General features: G+C 41.8%; 1 protein-coding gene across 1 annotated transcript in view; it reads right to left on the bottom strand.

Moving 5' to 3' along the window:
- RASGRF2 (Ras protein specific guanine nucleotide releasing factor 2) overlaps window positions 1–13,626 on the bottom strand; it is a 1,901,930-nt gene that overhangs the window by 1,070,535 nt on the left and 817,769 nt on the right. The window contains exon 10 of the mRNA XM_069224559.1: window positions 6,085–6,245. Within this exon, the coding sequence (XP_069080660.1) occupies window positions 6,085–6,245 (161 nt within the window). The remainder of the gene's footprint in view (window positions 1–6,084; window positions 6,246–13,626) is intronic.

The following is a 13,626-nucleotide window of genomic DNA, read 5'->3' as shown; positions in this document are numbered from 1 at the left end:
TCTTTGTGGCTCAAACTGTGGTCTCCCTTTGATGGGTGGTATCACCTTAATCCTGAGCTCCGGATCTACTCATTCTACTCTCCAGTTTATGACCTCTATGTCTGACTAGATAGGATAGCATGTTTAACCCACAAATTCATGGCCGTCTTCTTGCTAGATTACCTGGAAAGGCAACTATCTGAGCACAATGCTTTACTACTCACTGTCTTCTGGGATAGAGTGGCCTCTCCTATTCCTATGTGGTACTTGCAACCTGCTGCCATAGAGGTCCCGGCATTCTGGGATATCCTGACAGCTGGGATCAATGATTATTTTGAAACTAATACCAGGATGGCCGCTTCGCCATCCGTGGATGGAAGGCCTTCAAAGTGTTAGTTCTTTAGTTCGTGGGATCAGTATCCAGGCTGCTATAGGGAGTTGTTATTCTATCCTATGAGACTTAGATAGCGCAGAAAAGGATTAAATAGCTATAGAAAAACATGTAGTTGACATCAAACACTCCTTGACTCTTTAACGCTAAGCAGCCCTCATGGTACGCTTACGCTGCCATGATTGCTTGGCCTACTTTGCATTCAGAAAGGAACAATCAGGTCACCTACTAGCATGGCTGTTTAATCTGAGGGTTAACCAATGCAGGTTGCAGTGCTACATGGTCTGGACAGAGCATTGCACTACTCCCAACAACCTATACCTGAAGCGTTCCACCATTATTACAGAGTCCATATGTGACTCGCCACTAGACATCACTCCGCCCGAGATAACCTAATTTCTGGACAGTATACTGTGTACCTAGCTTTCACTCACAGACTGTGTTAAGATTGATGCTCCCATCACTGTTCAGGATGTGAGAGGGCAATTGTCAGCATCAGGCTCAGGCGGGCTGCCGGCAGAGTTATATAAACACTTCTTTTGTACCCTGGCACCTACACTTGTCAAGACTTATAATGAGGTCCTTGAAGCCGGCTGCCTCCTCATCACCCTCAGGGAGTTCCGTTTGACCTCGATATTAAAACCGGTCCTACATCCTACTGACCCTGACTCTTTTTGCCCCTTGCAATCATAAATATGGATTTAGAGGTCCTCAGTAAACCTCTGCCTACTAGAATCCAATGGTTGATCTTGCACCTTGTGGATGCTGACCTGAATGGCTTTGCCCCAGGGAAGAATATCTCCCTAAATATTTGATTACAGTATAGAATCATGGAAGCAGTCCACTAAGCTTGGCCCAGAGCAGCTGGGTACCCAATCATCACCTCTTACCCTCGGCGACATTCTACTGCTCTCGATCTCCCTTTGTGCAGGCCTTCCCTGCCTGGTTTCGGTGGCGTCACACTTCCTCAATAGAGGCCTTTTGATTACTAAATCCACAACCCCTTATGCCCTGATGATACAGCTACTGGACTTTCATAGGCTTGTGGAACATCTAGCAAGTATTGAGCTATCTCTTTGGGACTGAGCTGGCATAACACCATTGGGCAACTTATTTCGGTATGTGCACATGATACAGTTATCAGACCTGGTATAACAAGCTGGTCTTCATGTAGGTGAGTTACTGGGTGTGCATGAGAGGATAAACTTGGGGTATCCCCCTCCCATACAGGCTTCATGTAATCTTGTTATATGGGGACAAAGGTCTCCTAAAGACTTAGTGTACAACCATTCAAAAATTGCTCTCTTTTTTGCCAAGATTTAGGTCAGTATCGAGCCTTAAAGTCATCTAGAACAAGTTCTGTTTGTTCCCATTTAATTCTGTAAACCCTTCCCAACAGTTTACCTTGGGAGATGAACCAGTTCATTGGGAGGGGGACTCCTTCTGCTACCTGGGTACCCAATCATCGACTCCGACCAGCACCTCTTAGAAGGAAACCAGGCCTTAGCAGTTGCATCCTTCCACATGAAAAGGGCATTCTGGTGCACGCTCCTCCTGTCCATCATGGACTGCATAGTGTTTTCCGAGATGGTTATGCCACCTTGCCTCTTATGTCACTGTGCCATTCAGCCAGTGTTCCTTCCCGGAATCTTTTTCTGAGCTTTGGATGGATTCCTCAGAGACATTATATAGCATGGGTCTCATTGACATGTTGCTTTATCCAGGCTATGCCTTCCAGTGAAGCAGGGTGGACTTGGTGCCCCTCACTTTTGACAACTACTTCCTGTCTGCTCAACTCCAAGGTTTGGCTCGCTGGATGGCAGGACGTTCCCTGGACAAGACTTGCACTGCTGTGGCCTCACTTCTACCCTCAGCAACATTCTAGCACTCTCTTTCCCCCTTTGTGCAGGCCTTCACCGCCTGGTTTTGGTGGCATCACACTGCCTCGCTAGAGGCATTTTAATCACTAAATCCACAGCCCCTTATGCCCCCATGATACCGCTGCTGGGCTTGCACAGGCCTGCAGGACATCTAGCGAGTAGTGAGCTATCTCTTTGGGACTGAGCTAGCATAACCACATAGGACAACTTATTTCGGGATGTTTACCTGATACAGTTCCCAGACCTGGTAAAACAAGGTGCTCTTCATGTAGGCCAGTTCCTTACTTATAGTTTGATATGCAACGCCTTCAGACAGATATAGGCAAAAGTGGAAACTGAACCATCCACGCATGAACTGCTGAACTCCTTAAACACCATATTAGTAGGATATTCCCTAGGACATCAAACTCATGCTCTAAATGTGCCTCTCCAGCAGCTGATTTCTAACATATTCTTAGGGATTGACCATCTTCTCAATATTTACTGGGCAGAAGCATTAGGCGACTTGAGATTATCTCTGGGCAGGCTGAGCTGGACTCTTGGAAAGTGGATGCAAAAGGCATATAACAGCAACAAAAGAACCAAAAGGTAGCCTCGCTTGGTGTTGGCGCTTGCAAAAATAACAATTACCACTCACTGACAGAACCCCAGCCCCCCTCAGCAACACCTGGTGCCGGTCCCTCAAGGTATGGGTGAAGGAGGAAAGTGTGGCCCTCCAAAGGTAGGAGACCAGTGGGCTGTGTGGGCAGCGATAGCCACTGATTGGGATAATCTGATATCCAAGTTAACTGACCCCTCCTCATCCCCCTACCTTACCTGGGGGTCGTTATCCCCCCTCCTCAGGCCAATTACCCCCTTGGAGTCCACCATAACACAGAACCCTTTGGTGCGTAGCTGGAGACTCCCTCCCCATACTGTTAGCTCCAGCGATGAGGGTTTCTTTTTAATTTAATTGAGCTCCTTTGCTTTGTTCCCTTGTTACCCTCTCCCGTAAATATATTGAATTATCACATATCTTAAGTTCTCCATTTTGTACCTGGCCCTGTGTTTATGGTGGCTGGACTACCTCTCCCTCATCTGGGGCTAGTCTTCAGACCAGATATTCCACCACACTACAGCCGAGACTATCAACATCAACTGTAATCACTACATACTGTGACATGGGCATCCATTCTAATTACTTATAATCAATGCGATTTGTATCTTACACTCTGCAATGTACTACTCTCCTTCTATTTGATAAAATGCAAATAAAGCCAACCTGAGGGACTAGAAATTAAGGACAAGCTCTCTCATCTAGGGTGAACACCATCAATTATGGGAAATGCCTTTGAGTTACCACACAATTAGAATGCAACAGCAGTTTGGAAGAAAAGCAAGCCTTCTAACATGCTGGGGCTACATTTGCCACAAAGGAAATGTACATTTTTCAGGCTGACTACAAGAAAGTCAATATTGGATAAAGACGGTAAGACAGACGGTATCTGATCAATTTCTGGGGTGTCCTCATTTTGGATGGTACACAATTAAAGTACTTAACGGATTAAAGACAAACTACTTGAAAATCATACTATAATGCTTACATAATAACTACTATACACTGTATTCAGAAAAGATAAAGACAGATCACCGGCCTGCAATTTGAGATGTCACAGAGGGTCACTGATGTACATGTAAGGAATGAGACTTGTACTAATGCCATGGCTGAAGAGCCCCCCTAAGGAAACAAACATTGAGGACTCGCTTTGGTCTAAGTGTTTCTTCACATGCCAGATTATTAAAGGCGGCAGGGCTTTTTGGGTATATTTGCATCCATTTTGATAGTTTTTCTGTTTCTGTTTTTGTTTAATGGCAATATTACATGAATTTTGTATTAACATTAAAAACAGAACCATTCTGTTTTGCACCGGTGTTGCTGCTTGTGTCATAAGGAACGAAGTAAATTTCTTTGTTTCAGCCTGAATCACAAAAACATTGCAACTATTGAGCCACAATTGCAATATAGTGACTCTGTGCACTATTTGTTTTATTTAAATTATAAGAAAGTAAGCAAATACTTGTTTTTTTTTTAAATGTGGAAGAGGGGACTAATGTTCTGATTTAGCTATCGGAGAATCCACCTACCACTACAGTGAATTTTCCACCTTTAGCAAAGAGGGGGAGAAAAAAAAGGCAACATTTTCAAGCTCTCCGCTGTAGTGGATTCGGTTTGTCTTACAGGGTCCTTATATCCGCGTTGAGAAGAGCACAGTTTAGGAGAAAACACCAGCTGTAAATCTGTTGATTGTGTCATTGTGTCTGTTGCTGTATTTTAGCTGGTATGTGTGCATACTGAAAATTCACCGTCAAAGGAGGGATACGTTGTCGGTGCCCACATATCTCATCTCTGTACCTATTCAAGAATGTTAATGGCAATATATCTACCTTTTCATGAAAATCTACCGCCCATTTTATGGAGTATTTTACCAAGATACCCATTAGACAAGGTATTAGATAAGCCACTCTATGCTGAGAGTCAGAGCCATCACCATGTTTAGCACTTTTACATCATTCCATTGGCACAGCTAGAGGAGCGATTGTCATGGGACAGCCACCATTTGCTGGATTCTAAATGAAAGGTTATCCTGCTGTCACCTTTGTAGTGGATTTAACATTACCCTCTCTTAAATAAAGCCAAATGTATTATAGTTCACATGGTCATTCGCAAAATATTACTACTTTCTTTCAAGTAACAAGCAGATTACAAGTACAAGCCCCAGCAGAAGCAACAACTTCCTCTCTGCTCAGCTCCTCTGGAAATGCCCCATGTCTCCACAAAGATGAAATCCATGCGCCATACCCAATGCTCAGCAAAAGACTAGAGATCTCACAAACCCTCGGACAAATAAAGCTTGTCCCTTGTTTATTTTCAAGCAGAAAAAAATCTGCAAAACTTGATATATTCTTCCTCATTCATAGTCCAAAATTTCGCAGCTAAAATTTCCGAAATATTTGCAAAATGCTTTAAAAATATTAAACGTGTCATGATTTTTTTCAGTGGTGTTAGAGCCCATTTTCTTTATTTTTGCCGAGTTGTAAAAATATTTGTGAAATAGGAATGCAAGCAATCACAACATGTTCCATCTCCTATTATGCAAACAACAAATCTGAAGAAAATGTATGCAGTCCGACACCAGTGTGAACCATACGTAGTCCACCCATGATAAAGTAACAAAAAAACCTATGTGGCGTTTCCGATAGCGAAACGGGTGACATGGGTGAACTATCCATATTTCTTATAAATACACTGGAGTCAGCTGAATTTGTATAAGGGTGACTGAACTGTGAAGTAGGAAAACTCATATTTGGTTGTGATAAAGCCATTCAAACAGATCCTTTAAGAATCCCTTTGGGATATATTTCAATTTAATATACGAAATGTCTCAATGCACTGCAAAATATAATGATCCTAAATGACATTTGACTACTGGAAGAAGAGTGAGGACTTGAAAAAGCATCTGCAATACAAGTGTAGCTTGCTTTTATATCCAGTGAGAGGATATAAAGGTATGAAGACTCTGAAAACAAAGAAAACAAGGAACAAGCATGGATTCACCGTGTATGTATCAGTTTAGTGCCTTCCAAACAACGTACCTTTTTCCATACAACTATTCATACAAGCCGGTAAAATGGTTTATAGAAAGCACTTGATAGGCCCGGGCTATAGGTATAATATAGCAGTTTGTTTTCAAACCATGCAATGCAGTGGTCTATTGCTTTCAGCCTATGTTCATGCGTTCTATGTACCTATACAAACACAATTCCACCTCATTTTACATCAGAATTTAAGTATACCTTCAGTAAGTGCAGTTTTCCTCCAGAACTTCTTGTACAGATTAAAAAGTGCTTTGTAAATAAGAAACATTGTCTTTCTCCTTCTTTTTTCAAAGAGAGGGATCCCAGGCGGACTTTACTAAGTTTCCCCCTTTCAACAGAGGGTACCTGAATAAGAGAACCTGTCAATAAAAAAAAAGTCCAAATAAATTTTTGAGCTATTCCGACAATAATTTTATCTGTTAAATGCAATTTACTGTAACATCTAATAACTATACATAAAACTGGCATCTCGGTGCACCCCGCATGCAAACCAAACTAGATACAGAACATTAACCGTTTCCCTGGATTCCGCAAAAGCTGCACAAACTACATTCTGTTCCAGGGAAGTAGACAGCTGGTAAACCAGTAGTACCTATTTCTGTAAGTGCAATTTTACCATAGGTCACAAAACACGGTACCATCCAAGTAAATAGAGATTGTGGAAATAGAGCACAAGGGTATGGTTACAGCGGGCGCGAGTGGGACATTCTGACACTTTATTGTGACTATGTTACAATTACAGCAATCGTTACTGCAGCGCCATCTGTGTCCGATGGTGCACTTTGGATAGGAGGATTTGATTCTTGAGGGCTATTTTGTCAAGGAGCAAAGTGAGCTGGTGGTCTTTAGATTAAGGTGAAAGAATATTACAAGAATAGTATCTAATCAACAATAACGATTTGCTCTGATTCACATGAATTCAATTACACGTTTTTTTTAGACAGAAGCCCGTAAAACCTACACAGTTGCATATATTTTCTTAGTTGTGTACACCATACCAACAACGAACACACATTTGTTGTTTTGTCTGATGCAGGAACAACAAAATAGGTTTTCATTTACAAAAACTATTCTGTAGCGTTGCATGCCAGTTTCAGAAGAAATGCAGGTTAAGAATTGGTTGGATACATGTTGAGCAATGTTAATAGGATGACCACCTCTTCCGTTTAGAACTGCACCTCAGTACATGGCACCCAGAATATGGCATAGAGGAAGAAGTCTAACATGATTCTACTTATGACTTCCCACAGAACTTCCCTTACCCTCCCCAACCTGAGCATCCGTCATCTTGTTCCTAATTGGTGTTGCATGCTGGTAGTGTCAGTACTTGCATCTTTCTGAGGTCCATCTATTAATCCTCGCTATGAAAATGGCCGACCTTCATCTAGTCAGGTGAATATCCTCAATGCCTTTAGTGTAGGTAGGCAGGTCTTCTCTTTGTTCCTCCACTCTATGTATTGCATGACTGGCAGCCTAACACAATGAAAGTTGCCTCTACTTTTCATGACGTGCTGACAGCCACTTCCATAGTTTACTAAATTCTCCAGGCTCAGGCATGCCATGTTAGACTGTAACCTTTTGTTTACTCATTTGCAATAGTCATCTTATCAATTAGTAGTAATTTAAAGACCAATTACCACTTCCTCTGACCACTGCAGGGGTAGTCCCAGGATAGTGCTGGCTGGATAAACTTTCCGTTCAAACCCAATTATGGAATAAATGGAGGTCAAAACCATCTTACAAAACCTCGGCAGTCCCAGTAAATTTGAAGGTGCACCAACTTATAAAACATCTGCCTTGTATTCTTGTTGATATTCTACGCACCTTGTTTGGACTTAACCACCCCATTACAATTTTCTCAGATGCTTCTCTGTACTGCAATGAAATGCAGTGTTTGTATTTATATATGCCTCTATAGGATATACAACCTGCCTTGCAATATCTCTGCATCAATATCTCTTTACAATCTAGTTACATAATTGATTTTGCTGCTTCTGAACGCCGTCAGTAACCAGTATAAGACTGAAATCCATCACCCTGTACTCTGGTATGATATCATTTTTCTCTCTGTGTTAGTATTCTTGTAGTTATCTCCCTAATTGGTGCCCGTATCACCCAGTGCCTTATTTGTTGGTACCTCAGCCTGTCAGCTTCTTCAGACCAAATGTGTGCTTGTTGTCTTCCAATTACCTTATTTGTTCCTTAACAAACATAACCGGCACCATTCTGCAATCAGCTTCCCAGCGCCACAGAAAAGCTGAACCCATTTTAGCCAGAGTAAACTCTGGGTTATTGAGAATTGGTGTTAGGGGATGGAATGTTGTGACCTCGCACTTTATTGCTATCTTGAGCCATGTATCTAGTAAAGTGCTTGTGATTCATCTGCAACATAAGCTTTGTGGGCAACCAGTTTAAGTCCTAATGGGCTCTCCCTACTACAGTTCTGTAGCTGTGGAGCCAGTACTTATCTGACGCCTTTATACACCATACTCTGGTGAACAGAGAGGCTGGATTCCTACATATGAATTTTCAGACTCTATGTATACATGTTAAACAGCATGGGTATTAGAGCAGATCCTTAAGAGATGCCACAAGTGATAAACTCAGAGTCAGACAATGAGCTAGAGCCTTGCAAGTTTCTTTTGTTATTTAGAGAGTAAACGCATGCACGTTTTCAGGATAATCTTCTAATGATCAATTTTATCCAATGCCACTGAGAGATCGAGAAGGATGAGGGGACACATGCCACTTTTGTTCAATATGTAGCAAAAGTAGTCAAGTATTTTTTAGATGTGTCCTAAAGACAGTTGCAACCATCTTGCCAGTCTCATATTTTCCAAAAAATATCATACAAAATAAATATCTATCTAGATATTGATCTCTCTCTCTCTCTCTCTCTCTCTCTCTCTCTCTCTCTCTCTCTCTCTCTCTCTCTCTCTATATATATATATATATATATATATATATATAAATATATATATATATATATATGTGTGTGTGTGTGTATATATGTATATGCTTCCAATCAATACTATTTCACCATTAGTCTGTTAACACATCACTTACATTATACACCCTCGCACCCCAGCACAAGATTTAGAACAACAGACCAGCCCACTCAAATATCTTGGATGCTATAACTTTCAGTGACCGCATTTGCCCTTGCACATGTACACGTACACCTAAAATATAGTTCCCCAAAAATAGAAGTGGTTAGACTCTTGCACTTCAAATCAATGATAGTCACTATATATAGTAGGGCTACATCAACTAGTTTCCCAATTCTCAAGACATGTTGTAAATTACAAGGCACATTCCTCACTATAAAAAAGTTTTGGTATATTTATTTATCCCACTGAAAAATGAGCCCAAGTCATTAGAGTAGCCAGAGTGTATATACAGACTTTTAGGTTGAGGCTACAACCCCTACATATTTGTGACTGGCATTTCAACCACTTGAGGGAGCCCTCTAGTAGTTACTTGTAAAACAACATCACCCCTATTGGAGTATTGTACTAGCAAGGTAGTATGCAGAAAACAGTCCTCTCAAATCAAAGAGAAAGCTTACATCAACAAAAACATAAACAGCCAACAATGTAACTGTACTTGCACTTACCAGTGAATAAAAGTTCATATAAATAGTAGAATGTGATCACACAAAAAATAATCAAGACACATATTGAAATTTGACTCATTACTATGAGTCAGCTATGGTAAATAATTAATCCTGTGGAAAACAAACACATTATTAAAATAGCAAATGTATGTAGTAAGGTCTCATCCCCTCAGCTTGCTGCAGGTCATTTGAAGCATTTCGGATAACTTGAGCCCGACTTTTGTTACCAACAACTGAAACTGCAGCTTCATGAAAGTATTTCAATGCTTTTGCAGTTGACTTCTGAGGGGCACCATGTACCAACTAGTGGAACTGTAATCTCATGTAATAATTTCAAGGCTTTTCGTTTGACTAGAAAAGGACACTTAGTAGTGACTGGTGGAACTGCAGCTTCATGAAAGAATTTCAATGCTTTTGCTTTCCAATTTTGAGGCACTCCAAGTGATAACTAGTGAAACTACAGCTTGGTGTGAAAATTTAAATACTTTTGCATTTGTCTTGTGAAGGACACCTAGGAATGACGTGTGGAACTGCACTTTTGAATTTGACATGAGGGACAGCTAGTAACAAGGTTTGAAACCACAACTTCAAGTAAGAATTTCAATGCTTTTGCATTTGTCTTTTGAAGGACACCTACTAACAACCAGTGGAACTGCAGCTTAATGGAAGAATTCCAATGCATTTGCATTTGACTTGTATGGGACACCTAGTAAATACTTGTGCAACTGTAAGAATTTCAATACTTTTGAATTTGACTTGTGAGGGGCACCTAGTAACCACTAGTGGACTTCAGCTTCTTTTAATAATGTCAATGCTTTTACATTTGGTATCTGAAAGACACCTAGTAACAACTAGTGTAACTGCAGCTTCAGGTAAGAACTTCAATGCTTTTGCATTTGACTTGAGAGAAACGCTTAGCAATGACTAGTGGAACTGTAGATTCTTAAAAAAATGTCATTACTTTTTCATTTGATTTGTGAGAGACACTTAGCAATGACTAGTGGAACTGCAGCTTTGTGTAGTAATTTCAATGCTTTTGAATTTAACGTGAGAAGGACACCTTGTAACAAATTGCAGCTTCATGTAAGACTTTCAATGCATTTTACTTGTGAGGGACACCTAGTAACAACTTGCAGAACTGCACTTTGATGAAAGAATATTAAAGCTGTGGCATTTGACTTGACAGGAATACCTATTGATGACTAGGGGAACTGCAGCTTCAAGAAAGGGTTTCAATGCTTTTGTTTCAGACTTAAAGAGAGCGTTCTAGTAATGCCTTGATGAACTTCAGCTCTGGGAAAACGTTTTGAAGATTTAACATTTGACTTGAGAGGGACCTCTAGTAATGACTTGAAGAATTGCAGGTTTGACTATCTACACACACTTGGGGCAAGAGTTATACTTACTTGAGGTAACTCTAACTGCTGAATTTCTATGGTTTTGTGTATGTAAATTCTGAACCTAACTATGACTTCCCTGTAACTTTAGTATTTTTCGTGAATTTCAAAGGTTTTCCTAACTTTAATGTCCCTCCTGTACCCTTATATATATATGGCTCTTTTGTGTGAGCGGAAACACATTGGGTTCCGTTGTACCTAATAAAATTTATAAAATAGTGATATTTCATCAAACTCCTGTTGCCCATCAGCGTTATTCCCTTTTTCCTGGTGGGAGAGGAAGAGCTAGTGATTTAAAGTGGGTTACTGCTTTTCCTGCATGCTGAGGCTGCCACCATTCTTTTTATTGGGGAATGGTCCCTGGGGCTGAAATGGGGGGTTGCAATGTACATGATGGAGGCAGGGTAGATGTTCCTTTAACCCAGGGATATGATATGAAAGTGGTAAAGCTATAAATAATTTGCAGAAAATGCATAAATACTATTTTGTTATGTTTTCTGAGATCCGCTGATCCAGCCACAGATTAACACCGAGGGCTGTGTTGAGACCCCCAGAGGGATCCACGAATCTCCGAAAATATCAAGAAAAAGTATTTATGCATTTTCTGAAAATTATTTATAACTTTACCACATTCATATGTTCCCCCTGGGGTCAGGGAACCTCCTACTCTGACCTTTTTAGCTTTGTTACAACTTTTATTTCAGCTCCAGGGAGCATTGCACCTACCATCTTGTTTTATCGGGAATGGTTTCCGGGGCTGAAATATGGGGGCAATAGAGCTAAAAGGGTCAGCATAGAGGTTCCCTGACCTCAATGGGATCATATGAATGTGGTGAAGTTATACATAATTTGTGGAAAATGCATAAATACTATTTGTTTATGGATTTCGAGATCCGCTGATCCATCCCCGGGGTTCAGAGCAGCCCCTGGTGTAAATCTGCAGCTGGATCTGCGGATCACGGAAAACATAAATATATATATATATATATATATATATATATATATATATCCTCATGCACCATTAAGGCATCCATAGAGATACTCTCACACTCAGTCAGAGACACTGTCATACCCAGCCTCACAGCCTGACACACACTTTCACACCCACTCTCCCACTTTAACACACCCTCTCACACCCACATAGACAATGTGACACCCACTCTCACATCCAGACACACACTTACACACCCAGTCTCAAACCCAGACACACCTTCTCACACCCACTCAGACACTCTCTAACACCTCCTCTGACACCCAGACACACCCTTTCACACCCAGAGACACACTCTCACACCCAGACACTCCCTCTTACACCCATTCTAACACCCATGCACACCCTATCACACCCACTCTCACAATCTAACACACCCTTTCACACCACCCACTTTAACAATCAGATAGCCTCTCTCACACCCAATTTCACATTCAGACACACACTTTCTCACCCACTCTCACACCCAGACATGCCCTCTCACAACCACTCCCACACTCAGACATACACTCTCACACCTCCCCTGACATCCAGACACACCCTCTCACACCCACTTTCACACCCAGAAACACACTCTCAGCCCCACTCTCACACACACCTTCTCACTCCCACTCTCACACCCAGACACAACCTCTCACACATACTCTCACACTCAGACACACCCTCTCATACCCACTCTCACACTCGGATACTCACTTTCATTCTGATATCCAGACACACATCCACTCTCAGTCACTCTCACATGCAAACACACATTCTGACACCCAGTCTCAAACCCAGAGGCACACTCTCACACCCACTCTCACACTTGGACACATCTTCTCACACACTCCCACACCCAGAGACACCTTCTCACACCCAGACACAACCTCACTCACCAAGACACTCTCACAGCCAGTCTCACAACCAGCCAGTCTCTCTTACACCCAGTCTCATGCTGAGACACAGACCCTCACACCCAGTCTCAAACCCAGACACTATCTCTCACAGCCACTCTCACACCCAGACACACCCTTCCATACCCAGACACTCTCACACCCACTCTCACACCCAAACAGATACTCTTGCACCCACTCTCACACCCAGGTAAACATTCTCACACTGACTCTTACATCCAGAGACACCCTCTCACTCCCACTCTCACACCCAGACAGACACTCTCACACCCATGCACACACTGTCACACCCAGAAAGATACTTTCTCGCCCACTCTCACACTGAGACAGACACTCTCACTCCCACTCTCACACTCAGATACTCTCATATCCAGTCTCATACCTAGTTACACACTTTCACACGCACCCTCACACCCTCAGAGACACTCATACAGTGTTGGCTGGCCACAACCTGACAGAAAAGGTTGCAGTTGGCATTTGGCTGCATAGGGTAAGAGTTCCAGGGCTACATTTGTGGGCAGCAATGCATTTGAAGGGGTCAGGGTAGAAATTTGCTGACCCCAGGAGTTGATATCAAAGTGGCAGATTACTTAGTAATGGGTTGAAAATGCCAAATATTGTTTTTTGGGGCATTTTTGAGATTCGCGGATAGATCAGCGGATCCCAATGATATAAAAAAAAATAGGAACAATAAAAAAAATTACATCTATGGTAAAAAGGGTTGGCTCTATAAAGAGCCTTTGTGTTCATGGAGGTGTACTTGCTAACTACATATGCATCAAGCTGTCTCTCGAGTTCTGCAGGGACACTCTGTTGCCTTTGTCTGTTAGGTGAACTCCA

This window comes from Pleurodeles waltl, chromosome 1_1 (assembly GCF_031143425.1).
Source record: "Pleurodeles waltl isolate 20211129_DDA chromosome 1_1, aPleWal1.hap1.20221129, whole genome shotgun sequence".
In the NCBI taxonomy this organism is placed as follows: domain Eukaryota; kingdom Metazoa; phylum Chordata; class Amphibia; order Caudata; family Salamandridae; genus Pleurodeles; species Pleurodeles waltl.
Note: the sequence above shows the minus strand (reverse complement) of the source record. Positions and strands in the feature narration are given on the sequence as shown.